We start from the raw sequence: 27,473 nt of genomic DNA on the forward strand, positions 1-27,473 counted from the left end.
TTAGTCCGCCGAATATAGTTCAACTCTGTACGTTGTACACCTTTTGGGGGGACAACAACTTACTGATCTGACCAACTGTGTTGGTATTCATTTGACCCTCGCTGTTGACGACAAGCCTCTTCGCGTGGTATTCAGTGTGAGATTTCCCATCTTCATATAATATGTGTCATTGTAGTTGTACTGCATTCCTAATTCTGTTACAGCGACACAATAGCTAATCAATAAACGACACTCTCTGATTTTTCTCAAAGCTTCTCTGTATCTCAACAGAGGACCACGTTGCTCGCGTCTAAAGTTGAATGAAGGTGGTTCATGTGAGGTGGAATCGTGAATGCATAACAACAGCGATCGATATAGCATTTACATCTGTATCAAACTTTTAAAGTCAAACGGAACAAATGATTAAAATTATCGAACGTGAACACCAGAGAATAACCCATTTCGATTATTCGATTCCGTTGCGACGAAAGGTTCACCGTCAAGCATATAATGGACAATGTCAAGGGATTCACATTATAAAAGCGTAAACTCTGAAAGATCTCTTTTCCCGTCTCATTCTCAGACACTTGAAAGAAATTGGTCTGTATGATAAATTTTGAATATGTATGTGAATAATTGATTGCTTGTTGTTATATTTGATGTGATGATTTTACCAACTGACATTTTTGAAGGCTCTGTCTAGGTGGTTAAAGTACATTAAAATGATTGTCGCCCTGTGTGACACGTAACTAGTGTCATAATCGATGTTAGTGTCACCAACCAGCGTTTTAAGCCAACTCATTTTTTTAATGTTGGCTAGTATTGATCACACCCACCAGTACCTAAAGTGATGACGTAAATCCTGCTGGGGTATCGTGCAGGAAGCAGATGCACCGTAAGTACCCATGGTTCCCAGCGAGATGGCCCTGGTTACTAGTAGCCGTAGCCCGTGTTTCAAACTGTATAAAAGCCCAAATGCGTTTGATGAAATTTGTTTTTAAATAAAACTTTCCACTGATGACTCACTTGTGACAATACCAACTTGGTCTCATCACCATGTGGCTGAAATAATGCCCATGCAACGTTACATTTGAACTCACTCACCCCACTGGGCGGAACAGGCAAAATAGAGATGAACATTATTTCTACCATGAATTTGAAATTTACTCGATTCTGATTGGTCAATCACAGGCTATTAAATCACAATAAACCCCCCCTGATTGAAACAGCTGGTTTAACGGCCGCATCATATTTAAATAATTATATCTACAATTACAGGTTACAAAATGCACAGATGTGGTTACTACAATATTCATAGGATGTGTGGCAATACATTTCATGCAGAAAACACGATATAAATCTACAAAGTGAATGTATTTACGTTTTGGAGACAACAGAGAGCTTAGAATTTTAGCGCTTCTCTATATACGACTGTGACGTCATATCTTTTGCGTCACAATGAGCGATATGACGTCATAATGGTGACGTGCGATGTAGCGCGAAAGCCTTGCAAAGCTTGCTTTGTTTTTTCAGGGATGCCCACCACATTTTAGCTTACAAAGTTGCCGTGCTTACATGCTTTCAATGCCTGTCATATCTTTGAGTGAAGCATTACGGTGTAAACAAACTGCTTGAGTATATACAGTGATTCCGTAATTCAGATCGATAACCCACTCAAAACACTGGACTCAACCCATGCCATGTGACACAACATTTCGGTGCTATGGAGACGGGCGTTACAAATAGGGGGACGCACTGATCTCATTCGCAGTGTATCCCCGTCCAGACGCAGAAACGGTTCTCAGGCAAACATCATCAGTCATGTTTGAATTTGGTGTGATAGCTCTTCTTCTAGGTAGGTCGTTTATTCGCTCAAATTGATAATAATTATGCTCGACAATTGAAATTAATGTTTTGATTTATGAATATTAAAAGTAACACTATTCAGACTAATTCAAGTCTTAATAGCAACGACAGACGGTATATATATTACCTGGAAATTTACGATCTTACTTTTTTGGTCATGGTTATTATTAATTCCGCCGATGTATTTTCTTATTAACATATTAATCAAAGGGTGGATATCTACACTGCGATCATCCAAGAACCATTTGATGCCGATGTTGAAGTAAAGATATTCCGATGACATATGGTTTAAACAGAACGGGTAGGCTGCCGAAACGCCGGTTGTCATCATATTCATGTATACTGGAACTCAGATGAATACATATTGGGAAACGTTATTTCTTTCTTGTACATTACAAACTACAGATATGTATTTTAGTCGAAATTTTTGTTCGTTAGATACATTGGCACAATTGTTCGTAAGCGGCGACTAACGGATCGGGTGGTCAGGCTCGCTGACTTGGTTGATGCATGCCATTGATCCCAATTGCGTAGATGGATGCTCATGATGTCAATCACTGGATTGTCTGGTCCAGACTCGATTATTTACAGACCACCGTCATACAGCTGGAAGATTGCTGAGTGCGGCGTTAAACAACAAACAAACAAACTTTAAACAAATCACTGTGTAGTCATTGTAGCTGGTCATCAACTTATGCCTTACTGCCACATTATCATATTATTTGACTCTAACTGTCTTTGGAGGCATGGGTGTCCCAGTCGTCTAAGGCGCCGCGATTCGCTGCGCAGAGTTGCGTCCCTTGGGCTTGCCAGAAACCTATGATTGTGGGTTCGAATCCCGGTTCACCCCGATTATGTTTCTAGGTTTGTCAGCACCATACCCATGCTCGTGGGTTTTACCGAAGTGGTAACCGTCTGAGACCTGCATCACTTCGAGCTTTCCTCCCACATTAAGCTGACACGCCGAGATGTAACTAGAATACTGTTCAAAGCGGCGTTAAACCCAACTCACTCGCTCACTCACTAGCTGTCTTTGTACTCTTGCTAGATTTCAAGATATGGAAATATTATAACAATTTAGTATCTACAAAATTAGTGCAAACTTTGATCACAGGTGGGTTATTTCAATTACTAAGCTATTAAAGTAGCATATGTATTTGCATATCACCATTAAACGAATATATGCACACGTCTTGTGTGAAGTGGACATCAAGCCTGCAGCTTATCAGAACAGGACAAGCCTATAAATAAGGCCTTCCTTCAGCTCTTATGACATGAACAGATTTTATTATACTACTGGCAGTGAGCGACGTAAATCCCCTCACGTCAAGAGATGAGATAAACAGTGTACTCAACAACCGTCGTTAAATGTGCGATTTATTATATAGTGATCTTAAAGTAAGTATTCGAACCGTAACCCTTTTACGACCAACCCACTTCTATCAGGATTCATACAGGAGATATCTACATAGTCCTAAATCTATCAAAGGAAAGAGACAAAGGCTCGCAGGGACCATTCTTTTCCCCCAATGTATGATATTACGATGCAGATGCATGCTCGGATAAAAGTGTTTATTTACCATTTAATTGTGATATGTCTAGGTCTGAGTAAGTTTTGTATTCACATTCGCTGGTGATTCACCGTGATCATGCTTGTACATGATTTTACACGTTTACATTTATTGTTTATTATAACGAAATAAGTTTGAAAGCATACAAAATGCAACGTTATAAGATTTAACATAGTGATAACATTCTATTATGTAGTACATTGTTATTTAGTGTCTTTACATGACTTTGCACTGTATATCCCCTAGGTTTTTGTTCTCTGCTAGATAAATGCTAATTAACAGATAGATGCGATCGCGTAGAAAAATATGTGTTTTAATCAATACATCGATTTAGAAGTGCTTGTTGAATAGCATGAATAACATTAACAATGTTCATCGTAACAGACCATAGTCCATAAAGATGTCCTTCAATATACACCTATACATAAGCGGTTTTATGATTACAAACTGTTCTTTGAGATGGAGACTTCAACAATGATAATTCAGCAGAAAGACAACATAAAACTAAACCGTTCTATGTTGATGAAATTAGTTTGAATTGACCGGACGGGAAAACGTGTCCATTGAGAAATATCCTCTCCGAAATAAGTAACATAAAAATCGCCTGTGATTTTTCAAATTAGATGATATTACATTGTATGCGCTTGTACCGTGTATGCATTCGTACACATTGATGTATGTCAAGGGAAGCATACATTTGCGTACGCAATAAACCTTCTGGGATTTGTATTGATGTCACCAAACACACAAACATTGTCATGACTTAATGCATTCAATTGCATTTTTGGTGTTTTCAGTCTGCCTTCCCGAAACTGTTGCGGACACATGTACCGCTTGTAAAACTGCGTACGGTACAGCCAAGGGTAATGCTACAGACAATGCAGCTAAATGCGCGTAAGTCAACTTTAACAAAATGAGGCTACTGCATAAAATTTCAAATATACATCACGTATGGATTATTCTGGCGATGAATCTGCTTCATATTCAATTGAGAGTTTTCGAACGTAGATCTCTTTCCTTTTAAATCTCGAGAAAGTGAGAGAGAAAAAGGCGAATTCTTTCGTACTAATGATAGTGATGAGGGATGTGGCATCGTGTGAGTCTAATATTTGCAATAGAGGTTGAATTGTCGAATTCAGTGATCACTGCCGATTATTTCTCGTACGTTCGCTTTCCATTATTATCTCTGCAATACATCACTGTGGCGGAGTGATCATGGTCTGATGTAGCTTTGATACCACTTGTGGACGAATCAGAATGTAGGATCGTAAAGTGTGATGGTAGAGTCGTGGTATTGAAGTAGCATATTGTTGGGACAGGGGTCATATAAGTGATATAGGAGGCACTTATATTTTAGAGAATCATTTCACAGATGACATTAGTTCAAAGAACAAGGTGATCAGTTGTATTCGTGAGTTAGGTCATCAACCGATAAACTATAGTACGTTAAACTATTTCGTTTTGCAATGGTTTAATTTCGGAGGAGATCAGGGTTACAATGTTAAGTCATCCAAGTTTAAACAACACCATAAGACCAAAAATTAATTCAGTGTACAACAATGAAATCACATATAAAGAATAGTATATACTGTCGATATACATTTTCCGTTTTCATTTACTATTGTCACGGCCACTGTCAAAGTTATATCAGATATCATATTTACTGAAAAAGCAGCCCCTTCAACAAAATGCATATTAATTTCTTAGTGACATCTGTTTTTGTCTAAGTATCGATCTCTGATCATTGGCACTACAATAAGAGAGAGATTGAATACTGTTGGGATGTATTGGCGTGGTCCAAATAGTGTTGTGATGTAGTGGTGTGGTCCAAATATTGTTGTGATGTTGTTTGTTGTTTAACGCCGCACTCAGCAATATTCCAGCTATATGACGTCGGCTGTAAATAATAGAGTCTGGACCAGACAATCCAGTGATTGATATCATGAGCATCGATCCACGTAATTTAGATGCGATGACATGCATCAACCACGTCAGCGAGCCTGACCACCAGATCCCGTTAGTCGACTCTTACGACAAGCTTAGTCGCCTTTTACGGCAAGAATGGGTTGCTGAAGACGTATTGGTGTAGTCAAAATAGTGTTGTGATGTAGTGGTGTGGTGCTGGCACGGTTCATTTTATTGAGATGGCTTTTCATAGTACTGTCAGGCTCCACTGCCAAGATGATATCAAGATGTCGAAGGGATGTAGATTGTGTGGCCGTATTTCCCTAGCGGGCAATTATTATTCGTATCTTTGCTGGTTTTCATCATTATGTGACGCAAGTGATTCATCGCGATGTAGTGATGTCATAATAAGGTATTGTCGTGTGTTCGGTTTTGTGTCGCCATGGTGTTCAGTTTGATATGATAGTATTATGCTCAGAATCGGACTGTCACCACATCTGCAATATTTCAACCACACTGTGAATAGGATATGTGATATGTTTTTGGTTTTCTAAAAAGGACAGTACCATAGCCGACATCTCATATTTACATTTAAAGTATTTGACGTGTAACTTAAAGTCATTTATAAGAAGACGACACATGCGAAAGAATGAAACACCAATTGCATGTTTAGATTTAAAAATACATCTCTATTTATACTGTTTCATTGGAATAAATAGATTGTTCAAATGTCAATATTATGTGTCTTACACAGAGCGATAGTGACATATTTGCACTGTCTGGAGGGGTCTAGGAAAGATGAAGCCGGTTGTCCTCTACCAAAAGCTGATTCCGATGCCATAGAGACTGATTACGCCGCAGCAGCTTGTAGTGGGTATACAGTTGATATATATGTGAAAATATACCAAAATAATACATGTAAAAAACAGCGTGCATCACGCAGACATGTAATGTACAAGTTTCAAATGGTACCATCAGAGTAGGGTGAAGAAGGGAAGAGATGGTTGATGATTGAGTGCTTGAGATTGCCAGATCATGAAATGTTCATGAGGAGTGTGTGTTCTTTTGTGTTTTATAGATGCATCATTCACTGATACCTGCATATGTCAGAAAGACTTCTGGGCGACCGACGTAGGAACTAATGATGCTGCAGCTGTTTGCAGGTAATGTATACATGTTGTTGGATCATCCTCCTTATACAGCAATACTTGTTGAAAGTCACTTTTCAACTAAGATATTACAATACATCTATCAAAGTCTACGAGTGCGTAGTAAATTACTTAGTAAATCCGATATGTCCAGAAATAATTAGTTGTTTTGAAACTTTCGCATCTAGATTAGGAGTCTCTACATTTCATTTTTGTCTGTTTGTTTCTACTAGAAATGCATATACATTTAAATTGTCAAATTGGCTTGACATGATGAGTATATTACTGATAGATCCTTTTGTATTGAACGTCGCGCTGAGGCTGAAAGCCTTTGCGACGTAAAACTTCATATTTCCATTCCATTCCTTTTCTATTCCTTTTGTATTTTATACTACTACTGCTGCCACTGTGGTTATTGCCACTGTAATTACAATACCTCTATTACATGTCAATCATCATTTTAGTTATCCAATAATTATATATTGCGCTGTACAGCTGTAAATGATATTCTTTATCTGTATGTGTATTTAGGTCAATGTCCTTTCATACAATACAGATTGATTGATACTTAAATATCTGTGATAAGATATATGTGGTAAAGGAAGTAACAGAAATGAGTGAGTTCACCTTTGTCTTTTGTAACGTCCATTTTCCCTCCATCTACAGTGGTTATCAAGTTGACATTGATATATCCACAGCGCCACCACGGCTTACATCGTGTGCTTGAAGGGGAAGACAAATGCGGCCTGTGATGGTTCCAACACTGTAGTAGCTCTGGCTACTGGCGTAGGGACCAGGATAACAAATCTGGGAAGCTCCTGTAGTATGTTACTCTTTCACCACACGTTTGATTCATTAGTCATGTAATCACCTACTACACCAATAGAACGGCATTAAAGTGAACATACATGAATGCCTACCAGAGTAATAGCAACGTAAAGTTACTTCATTGGAATCGCACAACAGTGTTATCATGATTACTCATCAATAATAGTTTCAATATCAGCTTGTTATCTATTGTCAGCTGTCACCAGCGCCTGCCAGTGTGAAATTAATGCCGCTAAAGCAGACATCTCCACTGATGCCAAGAAGTGCACGTGAGTTAAGCTATACTTTTTTCATTGTCAGAACTCGAGGTTATTAAATCAATAGTTTCTTGCAGCAGTGTTTACTTCGAGGTACATAAGTGTAATTTCAGACACAGTATGTTTTGTTTGTTGTCACATGAATGATCCAGTTTTGTTTGTATGTTTGTTTTTAACGCCGCACCAGACAATAGTCCAGCTATATGACGGCGGTCTGTAAATAATCGAGTGTTTGACATCGGTCTACGCAATTGGGATACGATGACAGGCATCAACCACTTCAGCGAGCCTGACCACGAGATCCCGTTAGTCGCCTCTTACGACACTCATGGGTTGGTCCCATTCTAAGTCGGATCTAATTCTAAGGCGTGGACAATTACAATTGAGTGTCATCGCCCCCGACGCTATGGAATATTCCTCATAGTGTCAACCACTGGTTTTATTTTGGCTCGTGTATTTAATGGCCGCTGCTCGCGGACTTAAACAACCAAATAAAAAATTTAAAACATCGAAATAACTCTCCCCGCACATGTGTCCCTGTATGATGAATATACCAATCAAACTAATACATAAAACAACTCACTTATTATTCACGAAATCGGGTTGAGACAGTTTTAGTAATACACGCTTCTAATACATCCTAGTAGTATAGATAATGGGGGTTCTGCGGCAACCCAACTGGAGTCAGATTTATATAGCTATACCACTACTACAGAGGGAATTTGTTATGCAAAAAACGATAATGCGCACAAATAATCGTCATGAGACTAAGCTAAATTGTAATGAAAAGGGCTCTAGCTCACCAGTACCTGAACCATTTTCGAACCCTATCAATGCTTCTATAATATACATTTTTATATGGTGTGATCCAACGATAGCAAAGAATCTATTTTTAATCTCTAACCAGTTCTTTGGTTTTGGCACGAAATAATTGACGCGCTTGTTGTCTCCCCTGTTCTATGAACTTTTTTATCTCATCTTCGCTAATACCACTTGTCTTACGAGAATTGGAACGAATCTCCTGCTTCATTGCGTTGTATTTGGTTAGTTCTGACAACACTAAACGAACTTCCTCCTCGGATATCTTACAATCGGCCAGTGCTGTTGAAATACGATCCTCAGTGCTGTTCAACTTTGCTTCGGCGAGTATCCGAATATTATCATTTTTTAATAAATGCTTTCTTTTGCAACTTTTATGCTATTCCTGCCAGTCCTGAGACTCCGGCGGCTACTTCCATGCCAAGTACGATCGGCGTGGCGATTATAGTTGATAGTAAACCAACACCGAGTCCCATGCCAGCTGTTACAAGCGCAGTGTCAACTCCGTCAAGAGCATTCACGGCTCTGCGATACTTTTATACAATCCAAGTCTCAACTCCCTCACCTTCTCTATTTGATGTTTTATTTCACTTATTTGATGTAATCGAAATCCATCAACAGTATCCATCTTTTCAGATGCTACATCGAGCGCCGGATATAAACCCATAATGTATATTATTATATCATATAATAGTCTTTAATTGGTTTTGCTTCAATGTTTTGAGAGTATACATCAGTCTTATTAAATGTATATTATACGGCATAAATGTATTAGTAAGAGAAATGCTATCGCTTTTATTAACTTGGACCCCCTCAAGGGTTGCAACGGGTGATGCTCCCATATAAGTATTACTGCAACGTTGACGTTGGTGTTTCTTGAGCCATTTAATTGATAGCCCTGGTAATAAGGCATCTACTGGTGCATCTCCAAACAAGACTTCAATAATAATTGTAGAAAGATCAGGGCCCACTTGCACAGAACAATCTTAGTTACAATCGATCTTAGGCGGCTAAAATCAACTTTACAATCACCCTACAATTGTCCTATTCCACTTGCACAAACCGATCTTAACGCGATTGTAAGACGGCTTGGATTTAAGATCGCGATCTTAACTAAGATTGAAATCTTCAATGGTGGAGGTACAAATATCTTAAACTAGACTTCTGTCTATGGTTGTCTGCAAACGCGCAAATCTTGCTGCGCATACAACGTGTAGAACCGGTTACGACATACAACACGTACCTCCCTCCACGCACCTTGCACAGTTGAAAGGTCTCAACTATTTGAAGGAAACTATAATTAGAATGTTGGCATATAGATTTAGTGACATTCTTATTATGAAAGTAAAAAAAGAAAATAATAATAGATCTCTATGTCCAAATAACATAACAGGTAAATGTATGATCGTCATCTATTTGGGGGAGCTTTCCGTAAAATCCTAAATACATGTATATCCTTCATGTTTTAGTTTTGCCGCTATTACAAAGGATGTTATGACAACCTTTTCAAAACACAGTAAGACGGGAGATTTCAAGAATGCATGTACGGGAAATAAGAATAATGTTTCAAGAAAGAAGTTGTTTAATATATATTCATTTGGTATTAATTATATTTTTTAAAAAGTGTGAATTTTACTTTTGCTATTTATGGGATATTTTACACAAATTTCAAATGTCTCATCATGTGTATTTGCTTGTTTGATGAATATTTGTATTAGTTTCTTATAAATTCAGATATTACAACCGCTCGTGACTGGATATTGGATATAAACGTATGATTTTGCACTTCAACTTGTGTTTACTTGTAGATTATTTAATGATAAACTAAAGACAAAATAACTGACACGAATGTGACCCAAAAGATATACAAGGGGAGCTCGGCGGTTCTACAACATTAATACACTAACTGGGCAAGGAAGATTCTACGATACTTATACAAAGGGAAACCACTCCCATCTAGAATATAAACTATGATTAGCTGCCCTTGATTTATCTTAAAGGTCACGGACGTTACAAATCGCTTGCAGACGACTTAGGTTTTATCCTTCCCTTGATAAGGTATGTTGTTTTAGACTTCTTTCAGCATTGACACGGGTGGGAATAGTACTTTTAACTATCGACTCGAAAGTTATGTGGTTCACTATCGCAATTAACGATATTTTTGACGTTAAATCTGTGGTGCGGTCTTCGTGTTGTTGAAGTGTCGATTCGAATCATAAAATCTAACAAAATAAATAGGCAGTGTTTGATCGTAAAGCAGATTATTAATGTGAAACTGGCCCTGTCTTGCACGCCATTTTGTCAGGAACTACAACGATCTTAGCTACTTAAGATTGGTCTGGACCAATTGTAAGTTTCGATTGTAGCTTACAATGATCTTAACCTACAATCGCTTTGTGCAAGTGGATGACAATTGTAGCGTAAGCCTAAGATCGCGATCTTAAGGATTTACAATAATTGTAGCGCTAAGATCGCTTTGTGCAAGTGGACCCTGGTATAGCATTCAAGTTCTGTTTTATATAATTGAATTCAGTAACCAAATTTAAACTGACATTTATTACTGCCGGACGACTCAATAACATATGACCTGGGTTTTCTAGCAGGGGAGCGACTAACACACTTTTTCGTTTTGATGGGATATAAGCCCCGAGTACGATCCTTCTATTTATTATCTTAGTTAATTGGTGTCCCTTACCCATCAACACATATGGTGGGGTAATGACGATATTCAATAGCCACTCGATTTTTTCTTCGACCATAGTCCATTTATTATCATCGTTGCGAGTAAGATTGTATGAAGTGTTTATATTGAGTCTACTAACGTCAACATCACTTAAATCTCCTAGATTACCTGTGAATACAACTTCTTTCCGCTTGTATACATTATCTTGTAAGTGTAAAGCATATAACTTACCATCGGTACCGGGTTTGCCGAATCCTTCTGTGTCCCCAAGATCGGAAAGCGCAATTGTATTACATTGTCTAAGGATATGTGTTCCAGGGCCTGATGAATCAACCATTATTTATAATATGGAGAGTTACACTCAAGTATCCTACATGTACAGGTTGATGTTTTACATCTAATACAGAATTTTTGAGGTCTGAAATAATACACCACTTTAATGTTTTATATTGTCATGTTGAGAAAGATTTCCATTCTACCGCTATTGTATTTTTCATCTTTGACTGGAAAAGCTCTCAGCAGAGTTGAAGGACTTTCGAGTTAAATATTATCCATTGTACTGATCTGATCAAGATGGATGCACAGCTCTTTATAGGGAACTAAATCGGGTAATTTTACTCCCTGCAATGTTTCGTTGGGTGATAATATTATTACTCCTCCTCTACTTAGTCCACGTGTTTCTGCTATGCCCGAGCAAGAAGTACTTCATCTTCTTCAGCGTTAAAAATCAGCATCCCATTCGACTCATTTCGTGTGAGACTAACTCCATTAGGCTTAAAATTGTCATCATTGAGTGAGCATACGCTGTAATACCCATCAGGTATAATGTGTTGTTTTCTATTTATTATTATCTGAATATTTCTTCTCCCAGTACTTATATTGGTCCACCGCGGGTAATACGTTACATCGCAGATAGTGACTTCAAGTTGACCAGCCGAGTTATCGATAGTATGAAGCAGTTGAATAGACTGACCATTTGTTATTCCCGGGGGTGTTACATACATATTAAATATACAAAGATACTTTATCATAACTTAAATATAAAATTGACTTACATTACTAATCAGTTGATTTTAGTAAGTGCCTCTGGTGCTAATTTTATTGTTAAATTCCCTGATATCTTTGAAAAATACAGGGTCACGGCAACTAGTGATAAAATTGTGCATGATTGGTTCCACAATCCAATGCAATTTTGGCAGAACCAGTTAAACTTTGCCGTATGGTGTTCCACAACAGGATGTGGTGTATCTCTTTATGCCCCAGGATTTGAACTTAATAAGTCTGTTTTATTATTTCACGTGTACTATCAGATTAGACATATTCTTAAAGAAATTAGTGCCCCATTACCGCAGGATCGAGCATGGAATGCATCAAATAATCCATATGATAAGAGGGCCTTCGAACGTATTTGTAACGAATTTAATGTTTCTACGAGTGAAGATTGGCGTATCAAAGGAATTAACCATGGTTTAGGAGCTCCTTACCCAGGTAAAATAACCGTCAAAGAAGAAAGCGGTGATTTATTTAAAGAAGTTATTAAAGGTCCGTTTAAAGCGTTTAAAACGTTGCATACGAGCAAACTTTACATAAGAATGTATGATTTTTAAAAAACCCAACATCATTGGTATAAAGACTGGGAACTTTCGAATAATGATTGGAGAGGTGATATTATGAGTTTTAAGAGTGGTTTAATTTATATCATTACAAAATTTGTACAACTGAACGATCGCAGACACGAACGGGAATAATTCGTTCTGGGACGGCGCTCGATGCGCAAAAACAGTTTGTCGCAAACGTTAGATGATGCTGTTAATTAACCAGTTGACATACCATCTTCTATAAAGCATTATCAAGGTGTATTACAGTACGCTCAATCCAAAGAAGACTACGTTTATGCGCCGGGACTATACATGTCTCCGAGTAATATGGAACTTCTGATCGGTCAAGTGATAGGCTATAATAATAATATTGTTATTGCTTCCAATCGACAAAAAAACAGGTATAAATTCAGATATTAATACCGAATTAAAAACGCAAACAAACACAGGTGAGACGGGAATAGTAAAACCAGACACCACATGTTTCACAACCGCAACCGCAACCGCAACCGCAACCGCAACCGCAACCGCAACCGCAACCGCAACAACCTCCAACACATATTGCCGCTAAAAATCAACAACATATCGATGAAAAAACAGCGCTTAAAGTAGGTGGAATCGCGGCTGGTTTACTCATGATTTGGATAAATAGTTCTTAATGAACTGATTTGGATAAATAGTCTTTATTTTTAGGATAATGCTTTAGCAGAAGTAGATGCTGCACCATTGCAAGAAAAGACACAAAGACTTAAGGTTGGATGTAAGGCCACAGGTTTATATACAGAAAAGTACAAGGACTGGAGAACACTCCAGGGATGGGAAACACTAAATTTAAACACGGTTGACAGTCAACCCGAATGTGCCTGTACAGAACAGCAAATGCGGGTACAAACCATACGGAGCAATATGATGGGACCCCAGGGAAAAGCGCTTAGGGAGTCTGCTGTAGGCTCTACAACCAGCATTATACAATAGGGCCTAGAGGGTATGCCCCAGATGCCCCCCAAAACCAAAATCACTACTCCCAGCCAAAAAGTGTTCCACGACGCATACAAACCAATTGTCGTGGGATGTAATGTGTAGAATGTGCTAGTCCAGGATCTTCACCTGTTGTGCACATACAAACCCCTGTGACTTGTTCCATGCATGTTTATGCCAGGTGAGGTGAGGTGAGGTGAGGTGAAATTGGGTTTAACGTCGCGTCCAAGATTATTGCACTTATATAGCGACGTGCATGTACGTGTATGTGTGTGTGTGGCTGCTTGTACTAGTCCGGACTGATGCCGATTTATAGTGCTAGCTCACTGAGATACCATGCCACAGTTTAACATGAATACCCCACTCAGAAACAGTATACTGACTCCGAGCCGACCAGTCCTTGTTTTAGCCCCTTAATGCCGAGCGCCAGACAGGGTAACAACAAGTACAATCTTTTAACGTCTTTTTGTATGACGCGGCCCGGGATCGAACCCTGGACCTTCCGCTCTCCGGGCGGACGCTCTACCACAAGACCACGGAGGCGGTCGTTTATGCCAGGACAGCTCTTGCCTCGCATATACTGAATTGTCCAAAACTTGCCACAACTACAATATAAAGGAAAACAAGCAGCAGTACATGTTCCTGATACATACAAATACTTGAATTTAGATTAATTATCAACTGAGGAAATGTTATACAGATATATACGTTTGAAATGAGGAGTAATGGGTGGGATGGCTGGGAAAAAACGTGTTACCGGTGTGGTTGTTTCGATGAAAAGAGGATGAAGCAACTTAATTCAGCTGCAACATGGGCTACTTCCCTTTGTTTAGAGCATGTGCAGAACAATTCCTGAATAATACACTGATAAGGTGCCTTGCACTATTAAACCAGGAAGAGTAGCTTCCCTTGCACTATTAAACCAGGAAGAGAAGCTTCCCTTTGACCGTGGAACACAAATGCAGGGGGAGAAAGCCCCTTGCATATTGGAATAATGTAAGATTACCAAAATAATGCATTTTATTAATTAATAATAAAATTAATTATTTTAGGATAATGCTTTAGCAGAATTAAATGCTGAACCATTGCAAGAAAAAACAGAAAGACTTGAGTTGGATGTAAGGCCACAGGTTCATATACAGAAAAGTACAAGGACTGGAGAACACTCCTGGGCTGGGAAACGCTAAACACGGCTGACTGTCAAACCGAAGGTGCCCGGACAGAACAGCAAACGCGGCTCCGAGGTTACAAGTCATACTGAGCCAAATGATGGGACCCCCCAGGGAAATGTGCATAGGGAGTCTGCTGTAGGCTCTACAACCACCATTAGTCAATAGGGCCTAGAGGGTATGCCTCAAATACCCCCAAAACACCAAAATCACTACTCCCAGCCAAAAAGTGTTCCGCCACTAGATGTGTCTATATACATCTCCTCCAATACTTGTACTGTGATTACTGTTATCATTGTGTATGGTGTAGGAGATTAATTAGCCAAAAATACCTTACTTTTTACTTCAGTATCTGCCATGAATTGCTGAAAAGCCTCTTGTAAAGTGTTCACAAACAATGCATTTCCTGTTTCGGAAAGATGTACGCCATCATGGCGGAAAAATCCTGTTTCAGACATGGTAAGCTTGTTATAAATACAGCGGCCACCCCAATGCAACACTGCTTTGAACCCAGCTCGGTTCAGTCGACGTCGAGCCCTCTCTATCGCCTTTGGATTGACAACTCCATGCCAGTATAACCGTGGTAGCACTTCTGACCAAACAAGAACTGTCCTTGGCAGCAATTGAGTCAGGTAGTAGATGCCATCATTAACATGCCAAACAAGGGAACCAATATTCTGGTCAACAAGATCATTTGATCCCAAATGCAAGAGTATTAGACTTGGGGAAGGTATACGGCCTAATTGTGTCTGGACGACTTGCAAGAGTTCTGACCACTTCATGCCCCGCTTTCCAAACCAGTGAAATCGTAACCCTAGATTGTTTCCCAGTTTCAACCTCAATGATTGACGATGAGCCAAATAAATGAATGAGGAGCCTATTATCCATACATCTGGAATAATAATAATTATTTATAAATATCAAATTGACTGAAGTTATTGACTGTGCATCCAAAGTTTAGAGTCTAATGTAAGTTGAGTATGCCTTAGACTTCCATCGACCCCACAACTGTATTGTCTCCGATGACACGCCCATGTTGGCAACATGAAGTGGCTGCTCCAATGCGGAACGAGTGTGATTTGAACTAACATGGGTCGAGTCCCATATATCTGATGCATTTGGAAACCATAGCTGCAAACTGGTCTCTTGTTAAAGGTAGACAGTTCCCATGGCAAAACGGAAAAACCAAACGCCCTGGACGAAGTACAAGGTATTGCTTCATTGCTTTTAGTGGGCATATTTCACTTGCATTACTTTGGATGTTGAGCGAGCAACTCCTTGCTAACTGATCTGTCTTTGACGAACTCACGGTTACTTCTAAAAATGTCTGAAATCCTAAGACATCTGAGATCGTTCCAAATGAAGATGGTCAGTGTAAACCATCTCGCCAACTCTCATGAAACCGAAAAAGGCCAGAAAAAATGCAGTTGTAAACAAAATAGCTTCATATGGAGAACGGCAAAGAGCATTAAGAGCTTGAGCCATCTTAATCAATATGGAATAGGTTATTGGAGATCTGCCGTCCCTCTGACCCCTGAGTCATTAGGAGCCTTCCAACATCTTTCGGTCGATAAAATTGCTTGTGGTATCTCGCAATCCTGTGAGTTTATGTTGGCAGCTTATCGCTGATAGGTGCTGACACTGTCAAGTGGGCCAAACCTTTCAGGGACAAAAATGCAATATATGTTGTCAGTTGTCCTGACGGTGCAGGCCAAAGATAAGGAAAGTTGAACTGTTGTCGAAAGCGTGAAAAACTGGTCAGTGCTCTCTGGTAAACCTTCCTCGTATTGTGTGACATAGCCGCCACTACTAATCGGATTACTTCTCTTCCACAATCTTCCAAACTGTGTCTGGTATAACAGTTGTCGCCAAATCTGCATCTGAAGCCAGCTGCCGGAATTTCTCTAACTGAAAGCGTGAAAGTGCATCAGCAAGAACATTCTTTTCCCCCTCAATGTACTCGCCCCTAATTGTGATATTCGACTCTAAACAACACAAGACAAAGTGCCTAACCAAAGACATGACTGGATCTGATCTTGAGGTCATCTTGTTAATAATATCGACTACTGCCTTGTTGTCAGAATGGAATGTGACCCTTTTTCCGAGTAACTCTGAAACCCATATTACAATTGCAACTATGATGGGAAAATACTCAAGGAAGGTAATATTAGTCATAAAGCCCTGCTGTACCCAATGATTCGGCCAAGCTCCACAGGTCCATGGTCCGGCAAAATAAATACAAAAACCTTTGCCTTGTCCACCAGCACTGTCAGTATAAAAACTCGAGATCAGCATTCGAAAACTTTGATCTCATTATGGAAACTACACTGAACTCCTTCAAAATCTCTGCCAAACTCTTTGGTCACTCTTCATGTGCTTTGTCAAACTAATGTGGTGGTGAGGCTTCCTACCACATGTTGCATTAATCATTTGTCGGAGGAAACATCTGCCTGATGGAACTGCGTTGCACAGGAAATTAAGTAAACCAAGTAATGACTGTATCTCCTTTAATCTAACCTTTGAACGTGCCAAAATATGATCTATAGCATCTAACGAATGAGATAGCTTATCTTCGGCACACACACACACATGTTGATTCATCAATAAAATCATTTACGCTCTGACCTTCTGGAAAGATAGGTGGTGTATTAATCTCTAATCCCCTGGAGCGCTCTTAGGGACCAATCAAGCGGTGTACCTTAACATGTGGTAAAGGGGGTAGTCAAATGGGCCTGCTATTCTACCGAAGTCCAACTCTTTTTGGATTTTTAAATGTGACACAAGATGATTATTTTTTAACAGATTTGAGCTTTCTTGCCATAACATAGAACCTACCACTGTACCATCATATCCTAGCTTGAAGCCATATTTGAAACCATTAATGAGAAACTGAGCCTGATCCGGAAAATGCTTGGCCATTCTTTCCATTACCTGTGTCTTGACTGGTGTTCGACCGAGCTTGTATAACTCTGGAAGGAGTGCTGGCTGATGTACATCTGGATGGGCATCGCTTCCACATGCGGAACAGCTGTGTCGGCACTTGCACTTTTGTCTAAAACACTTGCTCTGATTGAAGTTGTTACATGTGTTGCTTGCCGGTTGATGTAATTTGCCCTGAAATGTGCTGACGTGTCGCTATTTGTATACCAGAAAACCCCAGAACTGACCTGTTGATGGTAAGGTGTCTGTACAAACAACATCCACAATTCCACATTCAAGTTTCCCCATGGTAGAGACTGGTCACGAGCCTGGCGAAGACGATATTGTTCATCATAGGTTCTCCATCCCAAACCAGTATGACTAGACACTGCTAAACGGTCAGTATTCGTGCCATCTGTACTGATGAATACTGCCAAAGTTGTCATATAATCCACCAAATCTCTGTCTGGCTCAAGCAAGAGTGCGAAAATTGATGAACTCACCATTTCATAGTTTGTTTTTAATGCTGACAGGAACATTACAACCCAGGTGATCATACACACTTTGTGTTGTTGTAGGTGGTGGCATATTTAATAATAAAATTAATTATTGGATAAGTACAACAGCCAGGCAATTGCTTCGATCAGTGCCCACAAGTTTTGACTAAGCCAAGTGGTGGTGTTAGCTAATAAATTCAAGAGCCAGGAAACAATACTCCCTATTATACCGGGAAGTGCAGACGCATCTTTCCCAGCGAGATTTCCCTGTGCTTCTCTTAATGCTTTTAGATGCTTTTTTAACCCCCCTATTTTACACCACCCCTATCACCAGGAGGTGTGCCACCTCCTGTACCGCTGACATCGGTTAACGTGAGAGTCAAAGTCGATATAATAAATCCCAATGCGGTTAAAATACTGACAATGGTTATCCCCTGTTCTCTGAACAATGTTTTAATTTTATCGACCAGTGTAGTATCATCGTTGAGGACTTGATTGATAGTTTCTCGAATTCGACTTATTTGTGAACGAAATGCCTTTCTATTACTGGAAGCCGCTTCGAGGCGGGCCGATCTTTCATCTTCTAAGTTACGCAATCTTTCAGGAACTCAGCATCTACTGAATTCATCGCCTGCCTGTTCAAGATTTGTTTTCTCATAAGCTATATGCTTGTCGAGTTCAGATAGCTTGGCTATATTATTAATGAGTTCTCCTCGTACTGTTTGCATTGCCTTGTCAAGACCTTGTTATACCCTAATACTGAGCCCCGAGTATGGTGATACCTGTAACATGGAATTATCATAGTAGGTATCCAAGATTTCTCCCTAGTCCGTCTGAGGCCAGCTTCGAGCTTTCTTCCAAATTATCTTTATCTATGACACCGAGTTCAGCACGCACAGTCTGAAGAACCTTAGTAGTCTTTGCAGAAAGTTTTTCTTGTGAGTAGTCTACAAAACCTAATTCATTACGAACAGTGTTGATGCCGTGTTTACTAGCTATCGTAGACAAAGCTATGGGCTTACGAGTATGAGGATTCTTAAGGTCAATATCGGGAGAGCCACGCAGTCGCAATATTCCTTTTCTATCTATCTATCATAAACTTTGAATGGTCACGACCTATTCAGCTAACATATTTTTTGGCTGAATTTAAGGCATCGTAATAATCATTTACTGTTGATTGCAAAAGTTCATCGTTAAGATTCATAAAGCTGGTTTCATCAGTACCCTCTTCGATTGTACTCGGGTTATCAAAGTTATCTGGATTGAAATCATCAATTTTTATATTAAACATAAGGTTACATAATTTCAATATAACAATGTCTTTGCAATACAGACGCAAGTTAAACCAACAAAGTAGACTTCGGGATTCATTAGGGGTCAAAGCACGCTCAACTTAATATACAGAATGGAAGATTCGTGCAAGCAATCTATAAATAATCTTTTACCTAAAGAATGGCACTGCGCTATCATCTTCGGGCACAGGGGCTGTGGAAAAACAGCTTTTATTCTAGATATTTTACAAAGTCATTATCGGGACGTTTTCGACCATATTATTATTCTGTGCCTGACTATAAGTGTTAATAAAACATACCTATCGAGAGATTGGGTAATGAATGATCCCGAGGTGTACAAAGTTGATCCGGTTGATTTACGAGTATGTCACAAAAAATTAAAGGAGAATCAACACTTTTCATAATAGACGACTGCAGTGCGAGTAAAGAGCTTACCAAAAAGAAAGATATGCTTTCATATTTAGCATTCTCCGGTCGGCATACTCAGCATAGCGTTTGGGTACTTACTCAAAAATACAACTCTGTCCTGAAAGATCTCAGAGAGCAGACCAAATGGGGAGGCCTGTTTCATTGCAAAGACCGAGATTCTTTTGAGGAATGTCTATGCGAAAATGACGTTATTTGTACTAAGCTCGAGAAAACTGATAGAAGAAATGAAGCACTGTTAACCCGATCAACCAGCTGCTTATGCAATTGCTTAGCAAAAATAAAGCATAAATAGCAACTGCTAAGCAAAAATATAGCAAAAATATAGCAACTGCTGAGCCAAAAATAAAGCCAAAAAGCAACTGCCGAGCAAAAATATAGCAAAAATATAGCAACTGCTGAGCCAAAAATACAGCAAAAATATAGCAACTGCTGAGCCAAAAATATAGCAAAATAGCAACTGCTGAGCAAAAATACAGCAAAAATATAGCAACTGCTGAGCAAAAAATAACGCAAAAATATAGCAAATAAAGCAAAAAATTAGCAAAAATACAATAAATTGAACATTAGCAGTTATTATGTAATAATGTGGTTTGAAATCCTCATTCTTTTGCAACAGTTTATTATTTCAGGCTGTATTGGATATGCCATATTCCATTATGTTAAACTTAAATATCTCCTTAGGTATTACATTATGGAATGAGACAAAATTATCGAACAAAGAGCCTGATCAACATGCAGAAGTAGTTACAGATAAATATTTAGATAAACATAGAGAAAGACTTGCGGCTTTGGTAGCCGGAGGAAGATGTTCCCAATATTTTGGGGAAAATTATACCACTGAAAAAATTGATAACATGACCAACAAAGGAATTAAAAAACTGTACGCACATTACGAGTCTAGACTGGGAGCTACCATGACTAAAACAATAGATTACTATACACAGTTGTAGCTGGTACGTTTCTTCCTATCTGGGCAGAACATCGCATGTATTTATGCAAATCTCTCGAGAAAGACCCTTTCATCGAACACGCTATAAGCGCAGTAAGCTGTGAGTTTTATCATAGATACGGCTTTAATGACGGCTAGGTATTGTCAATTTAAACATAAGTGCCCACTTACTAATAATGGAGACTCAAGTGATACCACAAGCGATTGTGGAAACCCTGATTGCATCACAAGCGATTGTGGAAACACCACAAGTGAACGAGGAAACACAGGCGATTGCACAATCACAACAACAAGCCAGAGTGACTAAGAATCCTCAAAAAGTTGCAGTTGGTAGGAAGGGTGCGCTAGCGAGGGAGGCTAAACTAATAAACAATTCAATTATTGAAAATAGCACAATTGAAACTTGGGCTCCCTATACACAAGGGGTTGTTGCTATGGCGGTGGTATGGTTGTTTTATAAGACCGGAGAAGAGAAAACGTCACCATCGATTGCATAATCACAAGTTCAATTAGAGTTAAGCCCTCATGTAATGTTATAAAAGCATGACTACTCCAGTTACAGACGGTAAAATGTTAGTTAACGCAACGTATCATTCAGTGATGGTCAGCGGCTTGGCCATTGGCTATGCCCGTATAGCTAAAATGATTACTAAAGCCACACCACCCAAGCTAGATTTTAATGGTTATGATATCGGTATGATGATACTTGATATAGCATTGGCAATGGCAACAAAAGATATGCTCATCAAACAAGGGCTTATCCCAGAAGACATTATGAAGTAATTAAACATTCGAATATTTTATATTATTGAACATTTGAATATGGCAACAATTGCGATGATGGTCGGTGGAGCTATTGTTAATGCTTTAGCTTTTTCGGGGAGTAATTTTTTTATTTTCTACTCTGAGGGAAGAGGGAAGTTGAAGAGGAGTGTAAACGACATAGTAAAGCATTAGAACAACTCGAAACAGCCAAGTTACAATGGGCCAGAAATAGGATGTTAAAATAAGATTTTATTAATGATGAACTGCGTAAAGAGGGGCATTCAATTCAAACGTTTAAGGATGTTGAATCTGCTATGCACGAATACTTCCTTGTTTATGGAAGGAAACTTGACTCAATACCGAGACCAACAATAAGTCAGTTTTATACACCGTCAGAGGCTCAGAAAGACCGAGAGATAGTATTTATAATGTTGGGATTGACTGGTGTGTCTATATTTAGCTATGCTATTATGCATAAGCCATGACCTATTGCGTATCAACACACTATGTCAGGCTGAGTCTTATCAGCTATTGATAACCCTGACTACTCAGCTATTAATAACCCTGACTGCTTAGCTATAAATAGCGAGGACAGCTATGACTCATCAGTGGAGATGTGATTTGCATTAAGACAAATGATATGATAAATGTATAACCATGAATCTGTGCAGATTTACACTCATTGGGAAGCCAATTCAATGCAGCCAACGTTGTGTTGGTATATACTGCGGAGTCCATTCTTATTACATCAGGCAAGGAAATATGAATTACATTTGTTCTGTATGTAGGATAGGGGTCAAAGGTCGTTATTGTTTTTGTAAGAAACACGGCGCTGATAGGGTCAGGAACCATATTTTTTACGCTATGAAGAGAGATTACATCAACAGGAGGAATAGGTAGGGGAGAATACGTGTTTAGATATATGAAAAACAACCATTTAGAGATTTAACTCATTTTGCATATACCATTAAATCACAATTGTTTTTGTCAGAGAGTTGAAGGCTTTGTCAAAACAACGTGGTCTACATGGATATTCTGATATTATGAGAAAAAGCTGAATTGATTGATTTACTCGATTTTGAATACAACAAACCCCAGACTGTCAGAGAACTTAAAGCTCAGGCGAAAAAAAGTGGGATGAGAGGTGGTTATTCTCGAATGAGAAAATCTGAATTGATCACTCTACTGAATGTTGATAAAATCAACCAGATGATAAAAATAATCAATCAGTTGAGTTAAAATTTGTACCCACAGCTGGCATTCTTAAGTATCTAAGAGGTTGGAAGATGGATATTAATTCCACCATGGATGTTAATGATGTTAAGTCCATCATATCGAGCAAATTTAAATAGTATAAAATACCAGCTAGCGGTTAAAATGTCATTGAGTAAAAGTAACGCAGACAATAGCACAGAAATATCATTATATCATTATATGAGTTTAAGCAGACTATTATACGATCAAACAAAACATAAGGGAAAGAAATATTTCGGCGAAAGATGCCTGCATGGGTAAAGCAGACAAGATCTATTAGAAGCGCATAAAGAAGAGTGCAGAGGTGTTGGACAGACTGCTGTCAGGATTGATATGCCTAAAGAGGGAAAAAATATACTAAAATTTGAACACTACTGTAATCAAATGCCAGTACTGTACATAATTTACACTGACTTCGAAGCACTTATCAAACCTATAGAAAATACTGAATAAAGCAATCAAGATAGTTTTACATACAAAACTCAAGAACATATTCCTTGTGGGTTTGGATATATAGTTGTAAGGTATGATGGGAAAACAAACCCGCCCGTGATTTACAGAGGTCCCGATGCAGCGGGAAAGTTCATAGAATATCTACAAAATGAAGAGAGAATAATTAGGGAACATCTATCGTGTAAGAAACCCATATGTATGACGAGGGATGATTTGAGGGCCTATAAGAAGTCAATGAGTTGTCAATATGAGTTTGCAATAACTCCCTGAATGGGGATTCTGTAAGAGATCATTGCCACGTCACGGGTAATTATTGGGGAGCGGTGCATAACGAGTGTAACTTGAAACTTAAAATGAATTCTCAAACAGTACCCATCCCCGTTGTGTTTCATAACCTTAGGGGATATGATTCTCGTCTCAATATGCAAGCTATCTCAAAGACCGACGGCGGCTTAACGCGCATTCCTAATAATATTGAAAAATACATATCATTCTCTTTGACTAAAATTATACATTATATGGACAAGGATGGGAAAGCCAGAATAAAGCAATGTAATGGACTTAGATTCATAGACTCCTTACAGTTTCTCTTATCTTCCCTGGACAATTAAGCTTATGAGAACAATCCCGATGACTTTGCAATAACAAATCAATATTCCACATCGTCAGAACAGCATTTGTTGCTAAGAAAAGGTGTATATCCTTACGAATATATGGATGATTGGTCTAGATTCGAAGACACTAAATTACCACCCCTTGAATCATTCTATAGTAATAAAATAACCGGTGCCGATTATGAACATGCTCTAACGGTGTGGGATAAACTAGGTTGTAAGAATTTAGGTGATTATCACGATCTGTACTTAAAAAACTCGCCGATATATTCGAGATATTTAGAAAGACATGTTTAAAACAATACGGCTTGGATCCGGCATGGTACTATTCCAGTCCCGGACTATCGTGGGATGCATTGTTGAAGAAGACTGATGTAAAAACTAAAATTACTCACCTATTACAAGATGCACTTGTTTATTGAGAAAGGATTAAGAGATGGTATATGGTATATATAGAAAGGTATTCTAAGGCTAATAATAAATTAGTGGAAAGATATGATTGGAGTAAACCCGACACACATATATTATATCTCGACGCCAACAATTTGTACGGATGGGCTATGAGTCAACCTTTACCCACGGGTGGTTTTGAGTGGGTCGATGTGAATGATATCGATGTGAATGATATTCATGAGGTCGATGCGAATAAAGGGTACGTACTAGAAGTTGACTTGAAATATCCAACAGAGTTACATAAAGACAATAACAGTTATCCGCTAGCTCCCCAAAGATTAATGGCTAATAAAGATTGGATGTCGGAATATCAACACACCTTGATAGGAGTTAGGTTAGCTAACGTAGAAAAACTCGTACCAAATTTGATGGATAAGACAAAATATATAGTTCACTACAGAAATCTCCAGTTATATCTATCGTTAGGTATGAAACTAAAGAAAATACACAGAGTTCTAAAGTTTGATCAAAGCCCTTTGATGGAGCCCTATATATGGCTGAACACAGATTTAAGAAAGATGGCTACCAGTGATTTCGAAAAGAACCTATGTAAGCTCATGAATAACTCAGTATTTTGTAAAACTATGGAGAATCTATGGAAGCGTGTTGATGTTAAATTAGTCAGATCTAATGAGGAAGAAAGACTCAGGAAACTTATAGCCAGTCCGGCTTTTAACAGAAGCAAGATATTTGATAAAGACTTAGCTCCACTACATATGAATAAGAGTAATATAAAATTCTACAGACCAGTGTACGTTGGTATGAGTATTTTTAACTTGTCAAAACACTTAATGTATGACTTTTATTACAACGATCTTAAGAAGCAATACGGCGATAGATGCGAGATGTAATATACCGACACAGATTCTTTGTTGATGGAAATACAAACCAAGGATGTGTAAAAAGATATGGTTGAAAAAATAGATATGTACGACACTAGCGATTACCCAAAAGATAATCCACAGCACAGCATAGTAAATAAAAAGGTGTTAAGTAAGATGAAGGATGAATGTGCTGGGATCCCTATAGTGGAGTATGTCGGATTAAGACCTAAGATGTATTCTATAAAGAAGTCAGATAATGGGGAGATAAGAAAAGCTAAGGGTGTTAAGAAGTATGTGGTAAAAAAGCATATTAAACACGAACAGTATAAAGAATCATTATTCAATGGTAGAACATTCAAACACGAGATGAACACTTTAAGAAGTGTCAATCATAGGATATATGGATTAAGAATGAACAAGACATCATTATCCCCCTTAGATACAAAGAGATGGATTGATAATGATGGTGTAACTACCTACGCTTATGGTTATGGTGGTAATACTGTATCGTTGGGAACTATGAGCAACTCTTCACGTACAAATCCCCTGCCGGGTCCATCTTTAAGATAATAAAGAATAGGCTCTCCTTCTTTCGTAACCAATAGACTAATGTTAAATATCTTAAGGGACCAAATCGGATCGGTTGCGTGACGTTCACCTCCTTCGAGTTCACCGGGCTGGTATAAATATCTTACGCTTACTCTATCCGGAAGTTTTTGTTCTTTGCCTCTCCTCGGTGCTGAAGATTCGGAAGTCATAGATTTCATTTTAATCACATCAGATGGTTTCTTCCCGATTAATCTCGTTACTTCATTATTCAGCGATGATACAACATCTGATAATCATATCACCCATTCGGTTGATCTTAATCGTTTCGATTTCATTTCAATCCCATACTGATATCCAAACAAACGTTCTGCTAATGTCCGGTTAAATCTTTCAACGATAGATTGACTACGGTGGGCCTCTTTTTCACCATGACTGATTGCGACATCGTGCTTTGTTGACAGTTTAGTTACTGATCCAATAAACTCGCGACCAGGATCTACTTGAAATAACTTAGGCCATTTTAGTGGTTCCGCGTTTATATATGCTGCCATACGACTCTGTCGACGTTTCAGTTTTCCTCGTTCACTCTGACATTTCCATACCTGAAAGATTGGAGTGGTTATTATTTGAAGTGAGGAGAATAATATGTTTTCAAACACTTATGTCTTAAAGTGTCCTGACTACACTGAAAACCTGCCTCTCTGCTATCAACACCACTACCGAGGCAGGGTGTACTGCCACAACCCAGGAAGATCTTCTGACTGACACCAACACCAAGATAACCGCAGCCACATGTAAGTGTTGTTCCTAATTCCATGCATTTCTAGGAGTGTGTACATCACTTCTTTAACCCTACACTAGACCCGAATTATGTCCGGGTTCAGCCATCTTGCTCGTGCGATATTTCGTGTGATACACACCAAAATCACAAGTATCACTTTTGTATTAATATGAAACTAATTAAGATTATGTCCTTTGAGTTAGTTTAGAAGCATATAACGTACACAGTACTCGTTACATATTTCATTAATGAATCTCAGCATATGTTTTATTTTCAAGAAATGATGTTTTGGTATTTTTCGTTGCAGGTGGGGCTGTTGCGGATCACGCGACCTTTGCGATGACGTCACTGATCGTTTCAGTTCTTGTAAACATGTTCCTGTAACCGCCCGCAATGCTGGCACTTTGAGACTCCTGTTAGTTCTGAGCTCTTCTACATGTAGATGTGACATATTGTGGAAGGACGGCAATGAGTGTCTTATTTGAATTTTCTATTTGTCGTCACTTTTGATTTTTATTACCAACATAAGTTTTCCTATATTCGGGTTAAATTGTCAATGAAAACGGGTTGACTTATTTGATTATCGACATGAAGCTATTTTCAATGAGGCTTTTGAAAAAAGGAAATGCTTGTATGACCGCAAAGTATGACGTGGGCCATACATAATTCATGTAACCACTGACGAACAATATGTGGTCATACTAATCCTGTGATATATCTGAAAGGACATCTTTGGTTCCGGTTTTGATAAAGTCTACAGCTCTGCTGCTGTTCCGATCGTAAAAATATGTGGGATACTCACATGACTCAACCCACGTGTTCCGCACCCTTATGACGTGTTGAGTTAATCATTGTTGATTGTTCCGCTGAAATAAACGGTACTGTTCACGAAA

General features: G+C 38.7%; 1 protein-coding gene across 1 annotated transcript; it reads left to right on the forward strand.

The window, feature by feature from the left end:
* Positions 1–1,684: 1,684 nt before the first annotated feature.
* Positions 1,685–27,473, forward strand: LOC124119161. Its single transcript, XM_046481581.2, has 8 exons — positions 1,685–1,834; positions 4,214–4,310; positions 6,076–6,191; positions 6,400–6,484; positions 7,168–7,292; positions 7,494–7,566; positions 26,472–26,593; positions 26,888–27,473. Exons 1-8 carry the CDS (start codon positions 1,801–1,803, stop codon positions 26,962–26,964), a joined length of 729 nt encoding a protein of 242 aa, XP_046337537.2. The 5' UTR covers positions 1,685–1,800; the 3' UTR covers positions 26,965–27,473.

This window comes from Haliotis rufescens, unplaced genomic scaffold, assembly GCF_023055435.1.
Source record: "Haliotis rufescens isolate VD_foot unplaced genomic scaffold, xgHalRufe1.0.p SCAF_6, whole genome shotgun sequence".
Taxonomy (NCBI): domain Eukaryota; kingdom Metazoa; phylum Mollusca; class Gastropoda; order Lepetellida; family Haliotidae; genus Haliotis; species Haliotis rufescens.